Source organism: Sitophilus oryzae, unplaced genomic scaffold (genome assembly GCF_002938485.1).
Source record: "Sitophilus oryzae breed Bouriz unplaced genomic scaffold, Soryzae_2.0 scaffold_942_pilon_pilon, whole genome shotgun sequence".
In the NCBI taxonomy this organism is placed as follows: Eukaryota; Metazoa; Arthropoda; class Insecta; order Coleoptera; family Curculionidae; genus Sitophilus; species Sitophilus oryzae.
Window position 1 is genome coordinate 2415907 of NW_022147575.1, and position 21275 is coordinate 2437181.

At 32.9% G+C, this 21275-nt stretch overlaps 1 protein-coding gene across 1 annotated transcript in view; it reads left to right on the forward strand.

Annotated features, from left to right (window-relative positions):
- The window catches only part of LOC115891037 (ankyrin repeat and BTB/POZ domain-containing protein 2), a 122093-nt gene extending 102571 nt beyond the window's left edge, over positions 1 to 19522 (forward strand). Inside the window, exons 14-18 of the mRNA XM_030911430.1 lie at positions 1321 to 1564; positions 2562 to 2735; positions 2807 to 2946; positions 4875 to 5174; positions 18947 to 19522. Coding sequence (XP_030767290.1) covers positions 1321 to 1564; positions 2562 to 2735; positions 2807 to 2946; positions 4875 to 5174; positions 18947 to 19360 — 1272 coding nt within the window. The 3' untranslated portion in view covers positions 19361 to 19522. The remainder of the gene's footprint in view (positions 1 to 1320; positions 1565 to 2561; positions 2736 to 2806; positions 2947 to 4874; positions 5175 to 18946) is intronic.
- The last annotated feature ends 1753 nt before the right edge of the window (positions 19523 to 21275 follow it).

The following is a 21275-nucleotide window of genomic DNA, read 5'->3' on the forward strand; positions in this document are numbered from 1 at the left end:
AAGAAAATACTAGGCATTGGAAACAAATGACGACTTAGTGAAACAGAGGATGAAATTGAAAATTAGCAATGCTGTATAATCTTTATCAAAAAGTATTTAGAGAAACGGTAGAAGAAAACCAAGTTTCTATGCAAAATATTTTGCTTTTGAAAGGAGTAAAAAAGAAGGCTGTTGAGGCTGAAAAATCGATAAGTATGTATGTAGATAAAAATCGATTAATTTTTTTTAAAAACCAAATAATTCAAATCAATCAATTCAATTCAAATAAAATATTAATTTCACATTTGTTGACATTTTTATGTAAGTATTTAATCTGTATTAAGGTGTATAAGTAACTTAATATGGATATTGTAGTAAGTACTAACTGAGTTATTTTTTTTATGGGTGCAATAAGCACAATTTATAAAAACGAAGTTTTAATATGTTTTATAAAGGCGTTTTGGCGTTTTGATTTAAAACAACATTTGGTGTTTAAATTTTGAGTTTAGGTTGGAAACAATAAAAGTATGAAACAATAAAATTATAAAAATATTCCTCCAGTAATCCAGATAGTAGTTGAATTTTCCTAAAAATCCCAAACATCAAAACGCGATTTTAAGGTAATATAATTTTGTTTACATTCCTTGATAGATGTTTATTATTAACATTAATAGTGCCGTATACAATGTTTACACGCCTTGGGCAAATTATTTATTTTTTTCCATATCAACTGTTAAAATTGCCTTATATCTATCAAAAATAGTAGATAAAATAGTACTTTAACCACAAGGGTAGATTAAATGATACTTTAACAGCGAGGATAGGTTAAAAACTTTATTTCTTCTCGTACGTTTTTTAATTGCTTCCATTTTTGAAAATTTTTGTATTCCTTTTCATAAGTTATTCGGGATTTAAATGGAAGTAGTTTGGATATGGCGTTTGTCGCCTCAGCCTGAATATCTGTTGGTAATTTACTTATTTCGTTTTGAGCCATTTCTGGCTCCAATTCAATCAGTAATCGACACGAAAGAGAATTAAAAAATATTGACTTAAAACTGACAACTAAAGAGACAGCTTTGTTTATTTGTCAAATTAGAACCCCCAGCACCAGCACAATATTTTTCTACTCGTAATAAAATCCTTGAAATAATAATTTCTGAATATTTTTTAAAACGTAACTTGCTATGGAAAAAAATATTGTTTTATACACGACGATAAAATTGCATTATCGTCTCCCGAAATTTTCGGTCGACGATAAAATACTATTTTATCGTTTTGTATAAAGTATAAAAAAATAACTATTAGATTTTATTATTTATTTATAATTTTGTTTATATTTAGGTTGCTTGTGGCAGTGGAAACGTCGACATGGTATCCCTCCTGTGTGCTCACGGGGCCCAACCGTTCTTCTCCACTCAAATCAAGGATACACTAAGTTATCCAGCCTCAACTCAAAGAGGCTGTTACAGCGCCATTTCTGTAGCGGCAGCTCACGGCCACAGGGTAGTTTTGCAAAAGTTACTAGCTCAGCCTTTAGCTCCTGTAAATAAAGAAGTCCTCAGCTTGGAGGAGATGCTTGCCGAAGGTAATTATTTTTTTTCTAAATATAACTTGGAATTAAAATATATAGATAATACCAAATAAACTTTTAGTTACGTGATTAATCCTGACCGGTACAGCGTTGCCGACTTTTACATATTTTCTTTTAATCAAAATGTTTTAGGAAACAAAAATGAATTAATTATAAATATACAAACAGTTATTATTTGCATGAACAAAACTCACCTTCTTAACAACAATTAAGGGAAATTACTTTCCCTTTCCCGTTCAACATATTCTAAAAACGTTGGTTAACGACGAGTTTTTGCAACGGCTATTAAGCTGCTTCGGTATCTTGTACAGTTCGCACTAAGAGCGGTTCTAAAAAGAACAATTTTCGAATACCAGATCTGCTAGTAAAACATTTTTAGATTAAGGTTTCACAGCACAATTCACATAAACCAAAATCTCGTAATACAAAACTAAAGTGATAAATCGAATCAAAATGTCAGGAAATAAATAAATGTGGCAACTAGACATTTTTTACTGCGGAGCTACCACCTGAAACGCCAGCGGGAAATTTAAATTCTAGTTAGTCATGTCCATGATTGGCAACACTGAATTTAATAATCGCGCCTTCGATGACGTAATTAAAAGTTTATTTGGTATCGCTTATACAAGGTGAGTCTTGAATAAGTGCAAATATTTTCAGGGCTGGTAGATCTCCAGAAAAAGCAACATATTTTCTCTTTACCGTTTTTCAAATAAATTCAAAATAACCGAGTTATTTTACTTTGAAAATTTCCAAAAAAGATGATTTTTTGCTAAAATTTTGAGAACCACTAGACTTTTTTGGATTTTCTTTTTTGTAAATTTAATCCATTGCCTATGTTGCTATATTATCAAGAAATTATCGTTTGTAACTAAAAAAAAACCAAATTTTCAAATTTTTTTGCGAAAAAACCTCTTAATCGTGTTTCTGCTCTTACTAAAAATATTTGCACTTATTTAAGACCCACCCTGTATATATTTCTTTAAACTAGGTACACCAAAATCTTCAACTACTTCAAATTCAACGCCGCAGTTCAACAAGGTTCAAATCAAAGCTTTACAAGAAGCCATGTATCACAGTGCGGAAAACAACCATTTGGATATAACAGTTGAAATACGAACCTTGGGTATTCCCTGGACCTTACATTGTTGGATGCATTCTTTGGGTTAGTTGAATTTTGTTTTTTTTTAATGATATTGTACTCTTGTAAGTTCATCTCATTTTTTGACATTGCAGGTGCTGCTCATGAGGCAAGATTAGACTGTGTGATAGATCAGCTGTTGCAAGACTTTTTGCAAGTATGCCCTGATGATTATAGTTCTCAATTCGTACAAGAATGTCTCCCGTTGCTTTTCAACATTTTCCGATATAGCAAGGTAAGCAAAAAAGGAATGTTTTATGAGTCCATTTCATTAGTCCAAAAAAGTAGCAAAATAAGCGTTTGGCATTTACCGTTTTATGAAAAAATGGCTAGATATTTTTACACAAATGAAGAAGGAAATTAAAGATAAAGGATTATACTATTGTAACACATTTATGAAGATTTTGATGGTCAAACACCAACAAAATGTACGTTATGTTTGGTCTAAATTTTCTCGAAAATAAAGACATAATTTATAATTCCGTTATAATACAGAAATAGATTGAAGTTTTGTGATTACAGTGATATATAATTTATATGGTTTTGTAACAAATTGCTCCTTATTTTATGGCAAATGCTGAAGCTCTGCAAATGTTAATCAAGGCTTAATCAAAGCACGTGTGTTTGGAATTTTGGGTGTGGCTTAACACGACAGGATCGGGCTATTTTCATGATTTTTTTAGCAAGCTGTATATAATTATATCAACTTTAATTTGTAAACTCAGTTTTTTATAAACTTTAGTATTTGGCATATTATACAGGGTTAATCGAGGGGTTGCTTTTTTACCCTAACTTTGACACACCCTGTGCAATAATTTCGTGTGTAAATTTCCGTGAAATATAATTTTAGGGTCAGAACCATGTCTCCTGAGCATTTTGTTTTTTGGATCATGTCAATACATGCCTTGTTTAATTTTTAAGAGCGAAATGGACTTGCCACCAACAATTTGCAATTTTTTCAATTACATATAATTTATTTTTGAAGTTTTTTTTCAAAGAAAGACAGAAGACAAGGCAGCTTTGGTGATTATTGTGAACTATATACTACTATGAACTGCCCATCATGTTCGACGTTTGGGTAATGATTGGCATTAGGGTTAGAGGTCGTGAAGCGTTACCAGCTTCATTAAATGAACTTCGCTTGGTCCTTAAAGAAGAATGGGAAAACATAACGCATTATGATATATGCAGCCTCAATGATAGTATGAACAAACGTATACAGGCAGTTATAGTAGCCAGGGGAGGCAATACAAAGTATAAGGGTATTCTTTACAATCTTTTTTTCTGTACTAAATTAAAAAAAAATGTTAAAGACTAACGATACAGTCCTGGTTTTAATAAACATTAATAACGATAACAGAACTAACGATATTAAGGAAAACATCTGTAATATTGAGTGTATACTTCAATATTACAGATGTTTTCCTTAATATCGTTAGTTCTGTTATCGTTATTAATGTTTATTAAAACCAGGACTGTATCGTTAGTCTTTAACATTTTTTTTAATTTAGTATAGAGTATCCGATGTAGCGTAATATGACGTTACGACAATAGTCACCAAAACCATCTCGTCTTTTTAAAAAATTATATCAAAAGTAATGATAACTGAACAAATTGCAAATTGATCGTGATCAGTTCATTTCGCTCTTAAAAACTAACCAAAGCATGCATTGACGTGATCCAAAAAAACAAATTGCTCAGTAGGCATGGTTCTTATTGTGAAATTATATTTTGGGAAAATTTACAGACGAAATTATTGCCCAGGGTGTTTTAAAGTTAGGACAAAAAAAACCCCGATTAACCCTGTGTAATATGCCAATTACTAAAGTTTACAAAAAGCTGAGTTTACGAATTAAAGTTGATATAATTATGTACAGTTTGCTAAAAAATTCGTGTAAATAGGGCTAAAAATAACAAAAATATAACACTTTAAATTTGACCAAAAATTTCTCTGTTCCGTTTTTTTTTCATCTGAGTGTATATCCGGTTAATGTCGACATTAACACGTTAATGTTTGGGTTAGGTTATGTTTCTGGTTGTTTTGTTGTGTGTTATTCTCGAGATTAACCGGGTAATGTCAACATTAACCGGACATCGGACCTTAACCGTAACATATATATTTCCTTCAAACAATAAAAAGTTCATAACGTTTTTCTTTTTCAGAAAGAGGGCACAACATTGCTTCTTGCCGACATCTTTTCAACGTGCTTCGGTTGGGAACCGATCAAACCCATCAAAGAATGCGCCCCTACGACATCTAGCGGCTCCAGAATTGACACGAAGTACGTCAACAATCCAGAACTGAGTGACGTCACGTTTCGCGTGGAGGGTAGACTGTTTTACGCTCACAAAATCGTGCTGGTCACTGCCAGTCCTAGACTGAGAGCCATGCTGAGCAGCAAGCTGTGTGAGGGAGGGCTTCCTACTGTACAAATTAACGATATAAGATACCATATATTTCAAGTAAGTATATAGGTAGATATATTTTATATAGTACCTTTAAATTAGAGTTCATTAAATTGATTTTGTTTTGCTCAACTTGTAACAATAAGTGCAAATATTTACATGGCTGGTATATTTCGACCCCAGGAACAAGTCTATGAGTTTTTTTTTCGCAAAAAAAGATGTTGAAAATCGAGGATTTTCTTTAAAATTTCCCTCTATATTTTTCGAAAACTTTTTAGAACTGCCTGTTCACCGCAAATTTTCCCACGGTAGAATTTCTTAATCTCTGATATTACCATAGTTACGGCTTTACTCCATGGTTACGGCGCGGCACTAAAAGAGATGCAAAATGCAAATACAGGAAAAATTCGGTGACTCAACATTTAAAAAAAAATATATATTTTTTTTATTTTCAAACTTAAATAACTCGGTTATTTTGGAAAATAACTCGGTTATTGTTGACCTTTCAAAAGCATATGATACAGTGCCAATCCAAAAACTGTGGCAAGTGTTGGAGAACTCTCCAATTAACAATACAGCGATCAAAACCATCAAGCAGCTATACCACCAAGCATTTTCCAGAATAAAGATCGGCAGTAACATATCAGAAACCTTTTATGTGACCAAAGGCCTTCATCAGGGATGTTGTCTATCGCCAACTCTCTTCAAAATCTACTTCAATGAAGCCTTAAAGAAATGGAGAAGATCCTGCAGTAGAATGGGAATAGAACTAAAAAATGACACCTACTTATATACTCTTCATTTTGCAGATGACCAAGTGGCAGTGGCCCAAGATAGGGAAGACCTTGAATTGATGGCGATGAAACTTTTTAAAGAATACGCAGAGTGGGGATTAACTGTTAACTGCAGTAAAACTAAATATATGTATATCGGTGGAGATGGAACAGATTTGGAAGTGGACGACAGCTGCATAGTACAATGTTGTTCAGATTATACCTACCTCGGAACAAAGATTAGCCAAAGTGGAGGAACTGAAGAAGAAATACTGGAGCGAATAATTAAAGGGAAAAGAGCTATAGGATGCCTAAACTCACTATTATGGTCAACAAACATCTCTATTGAAAGAAAACACCTTTTATACAATGCAATATTTAAAAGTGTTGTATTGTATGGATGTGAAACCTGGCAAATAAATAAAACTTTAGAGCGTAAAAACCTGGCAAATAAATAAAACTTTAGAGCGTAAACTACTGGCTCTTGAAATGGATTTTTGGCTAAGATCTGCTGGAAAGTCAAGAATAGAACGAATAACCAACGAGAGAATTAGAGAGATTATGGGCGTAAAGAAAACTATCCTCGATAAAATCGAACAACGCCAACTAATATGGTATGGACATGTAGAAAGAATGGCTGACGGACGTCTGCCAAAACAAATCCTAAAATGGACACCGGCGGAAAGAGAAAGGAAGACCTAAAGCTACCTGGATTGAGGGCATTAACCGAGCCATGTCCGAAAGAAATTTACTTCTAGGAGATTGGGAAGATCGAAGGCAATGGATATACAAAACCGGATATATTGCAAGGCTATTTCTTTGGTTCTGTGAAAAATAGCCTTATTGACGCACAGTGGTAATTTTAGATGTCTCGGGCGCCACCTCTGTTATTTAAAGTGGTAGAGGTCCACGTCTGCCAGTACGGGTAGCCTTTAAACAGTGGAGACTCCGGGTATGAAGGGGTGCAGGTAAAGTCAAAATAAGACAATCAGTTTTACATTAACATAATATAAACAATCTTTATTAAACTCAAATTGATTGAGAAGCAGCCGTAAAGTCTAGGCTCAGGGGTTTCGCGCAAAATGGCGCGGAGTAAGATCCTACGCAAGCGCGACACTTTCTATTTTCTAACCAAGGGCGCATGCGCGGCCCTGAAATGGAGGTGATGGCTGGATGGCTCACCCTAGAATTTGCGGTCGGAGAATGTACTGCGCATGTGTTAGGATGACTTTCGAAAGACGTCTACATCCGCAACACAGCGCTTCAGTCAGCTACGCAGTGTCTGGTTACTTTCTAAAAGAAAATCGGGCACCGCATGCGCACCGGGACGAAGACGGCAGGCGGCTTCCTGACGGCTGCTAGGGTAGCGCAGGCGTGGCAAGATCGCGAAATCAAAAGTTACAAGTTAAACCCTATCTTAACCCGGAGAAGAAACTTGTCTTTCGTTTGTTCACTAGCCCACAATCCAACCGTACGTGAAAACAGCACCCCACGGTCAAAATTGTAGGGTTTTCACGCTTTCCCTTCAATCACGGATGGATTAGGCACAGGAAACGCCTCCCGACAGTACTTGTGAAAACACTGACCAAAGGACGCTACCTACTGCTCTTCATAGTCAGCCACCTTTTGAAAGACAGCGAACGGCCTTTCACAATTTAATATAAAGCCGCTCACCGCTTTTCCGAAGGCGTTGGCTAGGACACACGTTCACGTGAATGGGCGAGGAAAACTGAAAGGAAAGTTTTCAAACGACAAGATTCACTTGATGAAAACGTGGCGTAGCACTACACTAGAACAGACACGCGAGTATCGATCGATACGAAGCAAGACTCTACTACTTGCTTTTAACAAAATAATTATTTTATAAATAATTTGATAATTAAAAGCTAATTAATTTAATCACTACAAATTAATTATCACAAAAATTAAGTAACATCGTTACAATATAATATAACTAGCGTGTACCAGCGACTTCGTTCGCGTCGAATTAATCATTTGTAATGGTGATGATAAAGCAAAGCAAGAATTTCCATTAACATACAAACTGAATAAAATTTTCTCACATATATGTCAGCATGAGAAAAAACAATATGGCAATATTATTATATAACTTGGTAATATTTGAGGGGTAGTTTCATCTCGTTGGAATTTGACTTTCGAAAAATCTGTTTGCCAAACATAAGCTTTTTACGTCAAGCAGTTTAAGCAGAATCGTGGTTAAGAAATCGTGGTTAAAAAACTTTTTAAGAAAAGACTAACCGTTTTTTAAATAACAAATGTCGTAATATTTGAGGGGCCTTTTCATCCTCTTGGAATTTGTGATGCGAGAAACCCATCCTTATCGAACCTCTATACCCCACAGTCAATCCGTTTGCCAAAAATCAGCTTTAAACGTCAAGCAGTTTAAGCAGAATAGTGATTACTCAATGGTCATATTTTATGAAACACCCTGTATAAATTTATAAAAAATCTTAAAATATGTAAAACAACAAAATAAAATATACGTGTTTAAGAGTTTTTCCGAAAAAAAAGATTTTAATATACGATTTTGTAACGTTTTTACGTTTTTTTTTACATGTCTTATGATGTCTGGCGTATCGTCATCGGATTCTGTATCGTTCAGGCCTGATAATTTATTTGGCACGCTTGGCGTAATTTTTACGTTCCCTAGTCGCCAACCCTGTTATCGTTTGACACAACCCTGTTATCGCTCTGAGGAGGCGCTGTCAACATCGCTTCTGTCAACTCTCTCCGTGCTTTACCTCACTTTGTTTTGCCGCTCTGTTGTATCCCGGATTTTAGAAATGGTGATTATTTAAATCTTGCTGTATAATTTGAATCAGCTGCTATTTCAAACCAATAGGTAAAGATGAGATATTATCCTTTTAGATTCGATATTATTACTGCATATTAGGGTAGAGTTTTGGATGTCCCAACTTAACTTGTATTTGTATTTTGCTGGCACGTTGGCGTCCCTTTTCTTTTGTCCTCCAGAAAAAAAGAAATAAAAAAGATTTTAATATTTGAGGGATAGTTTCACCCTGTTAGAATTCGAGTTTCGAAAAATCCCTTCTTATCGAACCTCTAAACCCTAAAGCCAATCTATTTTCTAAAAATCAGCTTTTTACGTCAACCGCTTTAAGCAGGATCGTGGTTGATCAATGACCAGATTTTTCGAAACACCCTGTATACATTTTTAAAAAATCTTAAAATATGTAAAAAACAAAATAAAATATACTTGTTTAAGCGTTTTTTCGGAAACTTGTCCGTTTTTTAAATAAAAAATATTGTAATATTTGAGGGGTGGTTTCACCCTCTTGGAAGTGGAATTTCGAAAAATCCCTTCTTATCGAACCTCTACACCCTAGAATCAACCTGTATGCCAAAATTGAGCTTCTTACGTTGAGTGGTTTGAGCAGGATCGTGATTAATCAGCATGTCAGTCACTTAAGGATTTTATATATTAGTACAGATATAAACTCGGTTATTTTGGACTTGTCTGAAAAATGGTAAAGAGAAAATATGTTTCTTTTATCGAGATCTACCAGCCCCAGGGCCGTATCTAGACCAAAATTTCGGGGGTTTGGCCTTGGGGGGTACAAAAGCTGCTAGGAAAAAAGCATAATAAAAAAATCGCTTTGCTATACTCAAATCTTAAATGAAAATAAAATTTTAAAAAAGTAACAGGTAAAAATTATTAATCTTAAAGGATAAACTGGTCTTTTCCCTGGAAAAACGATTGACTACCTCTTCGATATTTATTTCTCTATGTACGCTTAATAGAGCAAGTCCTGTCAATCGCTCCTGACCTGTAGAGTTACGTAGGAAGTCCTTCAATCGTCTTATGCCGCAACCGCACATGCGACATTTAGCGAACTCCGAGCGCTCATCAACTACCGAACGCTCGTGATCGGACTTCGCCTTTCCATCCACACATGCGGGCTCTGATAGCAACAACATAGAGATGAGCGCTTCTGCTCGTAGCCGATCGAGTCGCCGAACTCCGACTTCCTCATCCACAAACATAGGAAATCGGCGAAGCCCCGATCGGAGATCGCCGAATACCGCATGCGCGGTTGCGGCATTAGGGTTGAAAAAGACCTTCTGGTGTAGCTGTTGACGCTAGTAGAGTTGCTAGGATCATTAATAAAATGTATATATTTGGAAATATACACCGGTTACACTCCGATTATCGTTTCGATGGCGTTTTTTAGGTCGGTCGACTGCAGGTAGCTGCTTCCATTTTCCCGCCACAAGTCTAGTTCTGCCGCTAAAGTGTCATAGTCCAAGAATTCTTTTGTCTAATAGCAGAACAATAACAAACGTTAATCACGTTAATGACCAGCAAAACACACAACATTCAAAATCTTGTCCTTGTCAAACTTTTGCTGTTTTAAACACTTGAATGTTGAAAGTCGAAAATCGAAAATGACATTTGCTTTCAAAGTGGAAAAATGAGGTTAGGATGTATAATGTATATTCATCAATGACTAAAGAATACAAGGACAAATAGCACCCGAGACCAAACTGTGACCATTCTTCCAAACAGTGCCGTAGCACCTCGCGTAGCACCTATTTTACTTAACATTGCCGCTTGAAGGGATATTTATATTTTTGATATTATATGTTTTCACTACGCTTATGGTGTATCGGGTGGTATCATATTAATTAATTACGAAAAAAACGTATTAAAATGTTGACAAAAGGTACATAACTAGTATCGACGTATAGTACATATCAAGTACATATAATATCAGAAAAATAATTATCGAATTCAATAAAAAAAAACGCTAAAAAAGTGTAGGGGACTGTTTATTTCCCTATAAAACGTAACTTCTGGCTCTTTCTTATCATTGTGCCTTTTACACTTGAAAGCTGAATAAATTACCATTGTAATAAAGTTTATACAAAGTTCACTACACACAATCAACTATTAAAAATCGCTAAAATTGTCGCTGATGACCAGCTGATGATTCATTCGTTATGTCTAAAAAGTTGGCGTCTAAGGTCACAAATTCTGCTGCAGCCCGTATATGGGCGTTACATGTCCTTGTATTCTTTAGTCATTGATATTCATCCATCTTCTTCTTCTTCTTTTTTGTTTCATTCTTACTTACTTAATAAATGATACATATACATTACTTTTTAAAAATTTTCGGCCATAATTTCGGGGGGGGTTTGAACCCCCAAAACACCCCCCCAGATACGGCCCTGACCAGCCCTGAAAATATTTGCACTTATTTAAGACTCACCCTGTATAGTTTTATAAAACCCGAAGGTTACTACAGGGTGTTTGAAAAACATATGCCATCTCTCGTGAGGAAATTCCTCACGAGATATAAAAGAGTAACATGGCTTTTAACGGTGACCAGTGTTCAATATTAATTTTGTCTCGCCCTTTATAACTTGTTGGATCAAGTTTTAATTTGATTTAAAGTACAATAATTATTTCAACTACATATTAGGCTATACTGGGTATATTCCAATTTAGGTAGCTTTTATTGTAATTTAAAATTTGTTCTTTATTTCTAGAAAATGTTAAATATATCAAAAACCTTACATTTTGCACACTTCTCTTATAAAACTCGCCTTTATTTTTCTCCCAGAATCCGAAAATCTATTAATATATAGGGTATTCCATTATAAAAAACACAACTTTGATATGTAACTTTTTTTGGTGACACCCTGTAGACCTCTCTATATTTTTAGAAAGTGCTCTAAATTAACCTACATACGCTCCGAAAAATTCATTTCGATAGAAACTCCCGTTCTCCTTAGAGTCTCCGCGGCGTATGAAAGGCGCCACCCTGTACAGGGGGGTCAAATTCGACGCTTTTAAATGGAAACACCATTTTCTATAGGAGATAGACAAAAACTAATATCGGTGTCTGGAGCTCAATTTTTGTCAAAAATATGATGGTGAAAACCGCATATCGATATCTGTTACCGTTTCGGAGTTACGGGGTGTTTTTCAAAAATACGCATTTTTAACAAATCGCTGTAACTTTTTTTGCTATGGAAAATTTTGTATTTTTATGAAAACATTTCCAAAGCACCTTTTTACGTAGAATTGAATGGTTTAAGTATAATTTTTTTAAAATTAATAATTAAGAATTATCAACAGAAAATTTGATTTTTTATATGGGACACCCTGTATATTTTTAATTTATTGAAAAGAATTTAAAATTACCTTTCCAAAAATATAACATACTTGATATTTTGCTCGATTCCTCTTCGAGATATAGAGTATATAACAATTTGGCCGCTTTAAATAAGTAGGCTTTGAACGCCACCGGCTGTAATGCAAATCATTCTGGCTGTGAGCATCAATTAAAACGAAAATAATATTTACTATGAGAGATGCAGAATTTTATAACAATTTAAATATATATTTAACCAACATCAACACATTTAAATTATATCTAATAACAATCAAAATAAATAGCAAACCAAGACATGAGATTTTGCTACAGGTGTTCGACACCTTGACCGTCTTCTGTTATGGACAGACAGTAGACGTCAGCGTCGATTACTATTAATAAACTCATTAGATACTATTTTCAAATCAAATCTACTTAAAAAATCGATATTATTTTTACCTCGAGGTATTTATTAAATGAGGATAATCTGGAATTTTTAACGTTAAACAAATCAAACGCCACTATAATCAACCAAAAGTCATTAGCTACATTAAAATTCGTTCTTTTTTTCCATAGCAACTGTTAAAATTGCCCATGCCCTAGACATCCAATGGTAATTTTATAGAACTACAAATTTAGTTTCTTCCGCATCGCCAGACGGCGCAAAAGATATTAAAGTACAGGTGTCTAATTTATATATGAAGATGACATGACATTCTCTATGTTAACTGCTGTCTATGGTCTAGTTATGGTCTAGTTCTAGTTGACAAAATGTTGGTGATCCGTCAAGATATTTTTAAATCATTATTTAAATAATTATTAATTCAGATATTCCTGATCTGTGATTGGACATTTCAGTGATTTCAGTGATTTGTGTTTTTATTAGTTTGTGCCTTCTGATATTTACAGTCGATCATCATTTTCGTGTCAGATACTAAACTTTTTTATTAAAGTCATTTTGACATTTTAGAAATGATAAATTTATGAACTAAATTAAAAAAATAATTTAATCATAAATAAGTAAGTACATATATATATATATATATATATATATATATATATATATATATATATATATATATATATATATATATATATATATATATATATATATATATATATATATATATATATATATATATATATATATATATATATATATATATATATATATATATATAGTAAGTACATAGTTGGTAATATATCGTATTTTAGTAACAGTTAATTAGTAGTCTATAATATTTTTTACTATATTATAATTTAGTTGTTAAATCAAAAAAAATAGGTGCTGTGTGATCTATTGTTAGTGTTTAAAATGTATTATGTATTCATAATTTTAATTTTGTTTTAATTATGTTACAGTTCTAATGGTCTAATAAAACATATAATGTAGTAAAAAAGTCTATATTTATTATTTTATATTTTACAAGGAATAATTTTGCGCTTGAATAACGTTATCGTTTTAGTTAGCGTTATTAAGTAACGGAACGCTAAAATTATGTTATGCCAAAACTCTCCATTAGTTTCTTCCGGATCACCAGGTGGCTCTAAATGACGGACCCATTTGTTTTATATCAGTGTCCAATCTATCTCTAGTATGTGACATTAGTCTATGAAATTGCCTTATATCTATCAAAAATAGTATTTATTTATTTGTCAAATTACATAGAAACCAACGCCAACCCAGTACAATATTTTTTCTACTCGTAATAAATTCCTTGAAATAATAATTTCTGAATATTTTTTAAAACGTAAGTCGGCTATGGAAAAAATATTGTTTTATACACGACCAGTGCCGGACTTAACATTTGTAAGTTTTTTTATTTGTTTTTATAACATTTGGGGCTCCCCCATGTTATATCTAATTTGGAGCTTATATATAAAAGTTGCGCGCTACTCATTGCATGGGGCCCCTAGGCTAGCTGGGCCCCTAGGCCCGGGCCTTGCAGGCCTAGGCGGAAATCCGGCCCTGTACACGACGATTGCATCATCGTCTCCCGAAATTAATTCACTCGCGATTTCATCGTCTCCCAAAATTAATTCACTCGCGATTTCATCGCTCGTGAATTAATCTTTTAGGTCGACCGATAAGATACCGTTTTATCGTCTTGTATAACAAATAATTATATCTTCTTTAGTCATCTTATTCAATGATTCTCTGAGAATCATAGCCAAGTATAAATTCTTTAGCATAGACAGTAGAAGACTTTTACAGGGTGTTTTAAAAAACATGTGCCATCTCTCGTGGGGAGATTCCTCACGTAAAAATAAAATTTATTTTTCATATCAACATAGGTCCGATTCTGCTTTGTTTCGTAGCTACAGGGTGTTAAAACTTAATATTTTTTCGATTTATTATAATTTTCTTTCAAGTACTTTTAGCGTTTTGGGGGTAAAAGTTTCTATAAATGCGACATATTTTAAAGCCAAAAAAGTGTGGACATATTCACCAGGGACTTGCATATTGGTTATCATTGGAATATTTTTCTAAACAAAAGCATGTACGCCACTGACTTTTTTTCTCTTGTTATCGAAATAGTGTAAGTAGTTTAATGCCAATTAAAAGTTGTCTCTTGATATTTTGTCGATTTCGGCCTCCTTAATGAGATAAACGCAATTTTATAAATTTGCCTTGGTCCAAGTCTAATAGCAACCTTTAAAAAAGTTTAATATCATTAACTTGCGAAAGTTTTAAATAAGTACTCATTGATTCCTCATCAAAAATATGAAAAAAAGTTCCTATAAACATGGGTATGGAAATGCATATTTTAGGTTACAGGATGTTAAAACTACAGAGTTACAGGATGTTAAAACTTTCTAGAATTATTTTTTTTTGTAAATTAAGTTTGTGTATTTAAGATAATAAATACCATTATTTTTTATTTGCAATTGCTGTATGTTGGACTAATAGTAATAATATTTAATAATAAATTAGGTAAAATATAAATAATTTATTATTTTTTTTTATTTTAATATTATTAATTGTGATTAATAAAATTGCGTTTATCTCTTCAAGGAGGCCGAATTCGACAAAATATCAAGAGATAACTTTTAATTGGCATGAAACGGTCTATACAATTTTGATATCAAAAGAAGAAACGTCAGTGGCGCACATGTTTTTTTTTAAATATTTTAGTGATAACCCATACGCACGAAATAACCCTTCAAACATTGGCTAAAACAGTTTTTGCATATTATTTCGATGCAATGTTTTTGGGATAAGACGGGTTTTGCAATTTGACGCCTCATATAATTACGTTAAAAGGCAGATACTATCGGGGTTACAAATAACATCAATAACAGAATAATATTAATTACTCAACGAAGTCAAACAATATTGCATTCTATATTAGTCTGTTTGTTCAGTGTATTATATGGTGTTTTCTTAAAATTGTGCAACTGTGTACGATACAGCACTTAATATTATTGAAATAATTGGTGTATCTGGTGTTGTAAGTAATTACTCTACACTGAGAAGCTTGATATATCCCCTTATGGAATTAAAAACTGGAAATGCTACTACGCCAGACAAGTAATAGATATAAATAGGCCCTACTGTACAAAATTAAGGAATCCAACATCTAAAAACCAGATGTAATAGAAAAAAAAATAGGTTACTACTTGTTGACTAAAATGAATAAATATCGTATTTATGATTATGTATAATGATTATGGTATAGATATTTTTAATCATATTATTTTCCAACCATATTATTTTAATAGACTTGTGCTGACAAGGTAACACACTTAAACCAAAGGGTTAACAAAGGTAAAACTTAAAACTGGTAAAAGGGTTCTGTTTTATTTTAGAGTTATTTATTATGTGAATACTGAAATAAATAAATTAATCATGATGACACAACTAGTACTTATTCCTGCACTTTTTAATACACTGTATCTTGTTCACACCTTTTCTGAATTTTCACCTCTTTTCAGTAATTTTTACTTGTTAATTGCATTTTCTCAGATGAATAATTAAAAATATAGGTCGTTTAGGAAGTGGCAATGTTGCATCTCTATTAGTGCCGTAATCATGGTAATATCAGAGATTAAGAAATTAGACCGTGGGAACATTTGTGGGAAACAGGCAGTTCTAACATTTTTTTGATAAATATACAGGAAAATTTAAAAGAAAATGCATGATTTTCAACATTTTTTTGCGAAAAAAACTCATAGACGTGATTCTGGGCTCGAAATATACCACCCCTGAAAATATTTGCACTTATTTAAGACTCACCCTGTAGAAAATACAAACATGTTTACTACTATACAGGGTGGCGCACCTCATTCGCCTCGGTTGATTATACGAAATACGTAATACGAAAAATGTAGAAACAAAATATTTTATGGGTATATGTAGGGAGGTAATGTGGACAATTTAAATTTATTTTGAAATGTACAGGGTGTTTCAGAACTAAGATCCATACCAAAGTTATATTTTTTCTTATGGAACACCCAGGATTTTATTTCATTTTTGGATTCTTGGGCCCAGTAAAAGGTATTTATTATAAGGCTTAAATATAAGGCACAATAGAATAGATTATTAACACCATGTACATTACTTTTCAGAATTAATTATTGTGCTGAGTTTAAAGGTAGAGAAATAAACTTTACAGAAAAATGTTATTCCTCCCTTAAATATATACAGGGGTGTCAAAAATTGCTGGTCCATTTTAAATATTTATTTTACATAAACATTTCGTTTATTTCAAATGCAACACTATGTATTTTTTAAATAAGTCGAAGCAGATTTAAATGCTCTTTCAAACTATATTAGGGTTTCCTATACCTATCTGGCTCAGATTTTGAATAAAAAGCGATTTTTCAATAAAATTGTAATCAAGATGGCTACTGTTGTCATGGTAAGTTTCTAGTGACAGTTAGTAGCTATTTTCAAAATTGAAATTAGTTTATGGACTTATTTAAATTTATACCAGTTTACTTTTATTTAATTTACCTACAATAGTTTAATAAATAATATTTATTAAATATGTATTTATTATTCTATCAAGAAAAACGAATAAGTAGTTCTTTGAATTATTTTACGATTACTCGTAGATATATGGATTTTCTATAAAAGAGCCAATTACGGCAAATTCATTTTCTTCACTTCCAACGACAGGTTCCTGCTTAATAGGTTTTTTTTATAAACCCACTACCAGCTCTGCGAAATAGGACAAGAAGTTTTTCAAAGAAACGCTTATCTGGAAGATTCCTATTTGGATGTCTTTGAGCATAAGCCCGTGAGACCAAGAAGCAATTTTCTTCACAAAATAATATCACTAGTAACATATCTATTCGTTCCGCCAGCAGATACTGCTTTATTTTTCTTGATAAAGTAATGAACACTTACTTATTAAACTATTGTAGGTAAATTTAAGTAAACTGTTATAAATTATAAATAATAATGTCCATAAGCTAGTGTCGACTTTGAAAATAGTTACTAACTGTCACTAGAAAATTGCCCCGGCGACACCAGCCATCTTGATCGCAATTTTATTTAAAAATCGCTTTTTATTCAAAATCTGAGCTAGATAGGTATAGGAAACCCTAATATAGTTTGAAAGAGCATTTAAATCTGCTTCGATTTATTTAAAAAAATATAGGGTGTTGCATTTGAAATAACAAAGTTTTTATATAAAATATATCCTTAAAATAGATCAGCAACTTTTGATAGCCCTGTATAAATTTAAGGAACCAATACCACAAAATTATTTATCTACCTTTAAACTCAGCATAAGAATTAATTCTGAAAAGTAATGTACAGGGTGTTAATAGTCTATTCTATTGTAGCATGCAAATTTAAATATCTTTAAATATCTCAAAAACTAAAGATTTTAAAGAGATTTAACCCTTATAATAAATGCCTTATGTTGGGCCCAAGAATCCAAAAATGAAATAAAATACCGGGTGTTCCATAAGAAAAAATATAACATTGGTATGGGTCTTAGTTCCGAAACACCCTGTACATTTCAAAATAATTTTCAATTGTGCACATTCCCTCCCCATATATACCCAAAAAATATTTTGTTTCTACATCTTTCCCTTTTTGTATAATCAACCGAGGCGAATGAGGTGCGCCACCCTGTATATTTGAAAGTTGTTGTATACTCTGTTTTTTTCTCAGGTAAGATTTCGACAGACGATGACAGAAAAAAAGCAGATGACATTCATACCAATACATTTATTTAACTAAAAAAGTTTTTAATATTTTTTAAGTTAACTATGGATGCGGTTGATATATAAATCCGTTATACGTCGTCTCTTGTTGTTTTTAACCAGTTCTATTGGTTTATTTCAAAAATGACAGATTATATTTTAATATTATTGGTTTGACGGAGAGAGACCGTCAGAGACACAGTTTACCAGATACTATGGCCAGAGAGTTGTATTAGCCACAAATAAAGTTTGTATACCATCTGGCTGGATGTATGTGTAAAATAATATCACACGATAGGTAAACAATTGATACATGTAATACTACAGGAAGTTGCTTGAGCTTGAAAGTAAGAAGGTCTTTTTATATTTTTTTGCATGTAGTGTTTTGTTTAAAATACACCCTTGCTTGTTTTGTATTAATACATACCGTAAGTTTTTTTAATAAAATAACTCGATTATATCTTTTCAGTCTTATACAGTTTTTTTCACAATGTTTTGATGACCTCAATCACTTGTCACTCAAATTTTAAATATATTAACTATGCGTTCCAATTGTACCCAACTTATTTCTTTGTAAAATAAAATACACTACTATGAAATTAAAATGACAGACACATCTATCACTGTCAAGGATTTTGTCGTTGGACAGACTATAGGTATATTTAAATACGATTTAACTTTACTGAACTACTTATAAACTTTACTTAAAGTTTGCCATCCAAGGTAAAGTTAGTAATATTAAACAATTGATTTGCAGGTTGTTATGCAGTTCCTTTACCAAGGAGGCTGTCAAACTCTCGAACCAGCCACTGAAGACATTTTGGAGCTAATGGCCGCAGCAAATTTCTTCCAGTTGGACGGCCTGCTAAGGTACTGCGAATCTCGGTGTGCCTCAATGGTAGCTTTGGATAACGTCGTTTCCATGTACATTCACGCCAAGGTCTATAACGCTATGCAATTATTGGAGTATTGCCAAGGCTTCCTTTTGCAGAACATGGTGGCTTTATTGACCTACGACGACAGCGTTAAGCGATTGCTGTTCGCTAAAAAGTTGCCCAATCACGATGTATTGGCCGGGTTGCTTTTGACGTTGCAGAACAGAATCAAGGCTAGAAGAAATCAGAACATTTGTAAGGCTAATCAGAACGTTCAAGGGGTATTAGCAAAATAAGTGTATAAAAATACATTTAATTCAGTATTCTTGGAGAAGAAAAATTGATAGAAAAACTGTTGAATTTCTTATATTAATTCTTTCTTCTATTATTATATACAGGGTGTCATAAAAATAATGTATATAATTTATATACATATATATATATTATTATAGGTGATTCTACAGATAAAAATAAAACAAAAAGTTCCTGAACATATGCCCGAAAAACGGTTTACCAATGTTCTTAAAAATAAACAAAATATATTATTTTTATTTAAACTTTCGAGAGCTGTAATTTCTTCGAGAAGCATTTTAGGGTATTTTAGAATGAATTTAGAATTTAGAATGAGTGGGAGGGGGGTTAATCACTTCGACCTTACAGATCCATTGTGTCCCCCTTTCTTGAATCATAACTCATCATACAGGGTATAGTATGTTAATAGGAACTTTTTGTTTTATTTTTATCTGTAGAATTGCCCACCGAAGTTAGATACACTATTTTTTTGACACCCTGTATAAAATGAAAAATAGAAAGCCTTGATATATTATCTACTTAAACAGAAGAAATAAAATATAGTAATAGGCACATTTTTATATACCGGATGCGTCAAAAGTGGCTCACCCCTATAACTTAATTTTTTTTTTCAGATGAAAAAACGAGATTTAGGATTGATTGACGTATTCAATTGTTTTTGGTCACTTCCTGTTTGACCGGAAAGGACTACAACTTTTGATTTTTAAATGGCACCCTTGTTATTTGTTAACTTCATTTGACAGAAAATGACTGAATAGAGTGACATATCATATATCAACTTTTGGCATTTTCTTATATGGTTTATTTGAAATTGTAACATGCGGTTCATAACGGCAATTTGACTCGAAATACCAAGTTTGTTGTACCAAATTATTCGTAAAAAAATGCTTTATTCAAACATGCTAATGAGCCACCCTCGTTCCATTTGAAAAAAATTGAGATATGATTAAAATACGATTGGGGCATTTTTAAACAGACCAGGACAAGACACGAAAAACATTAGACGATGAAATCTATTTTTCCAAGGCTCCTTGATTAAAATTTCGTGTTTTTAACACAATCATGGAACTCAAGATTGAAATTTAAAATACGATTTTTTAAAGCGAAAACGTCAAAAGTTGACATATAATATGTAATTCTATTCAGAGTGTTATTTTCTATCGAATAAAGTAAAAAAAATACCGAAGGTGTCGTTTAAAAATCAAAAGTTGTAGTCATTTCCGGTGAAACAGATATACGCCAATCAATCCTAATTGATGTCATATACTACCATACCAAATCTCGTTTTTTTCAAATGAAAATATCAAAAAGTTATAGGGGTGAGCCACTTTCGAGACGCACCCGCTATAGCGTGTGTCATAAATAAAATGTAAATAGTTTAAGTCGGGGGCAGTATATTTCATACTTCCTACTAGGTACATACTACTACTGCCATTAGTCGCTGACGAGTATTTGACACTCATCAAAAGATGGTTACGCAAGGCGTTTTTTTTCATGAGCTTTTCCTTAAGTTCTCTCTATTGCGTTCTATTGTGCGCTGCTTCCTCCCACCTGTATGCTTGTCCCCTTTAAGTTTTCATGGAAAATATCCTTGTACCTTTTGAGTTGTCCACCCGGTTGTTTCCTCTTACCGTCTACAAGTTCACCGTAAAGAAGAGAGACTTATTCGGTAGACGGTTTTCTTGTATCCCTGTATATGCGACCAGCCCTTCTTAAGCGGGATTCAGTAACCTTGACTTCAGCGCTCTTGCAGCTAGCTTTTTCAAGGACCGATACGATTGAGATTTCAATACTCCAAAAGTTGAAATACTGATTTGAAAAGTTCAAATACTTCGAAAAGTTCGTTATAAAAAAACAAGAGTACCAAGTAAAATTACATTAATTAACTCAATCACAGTT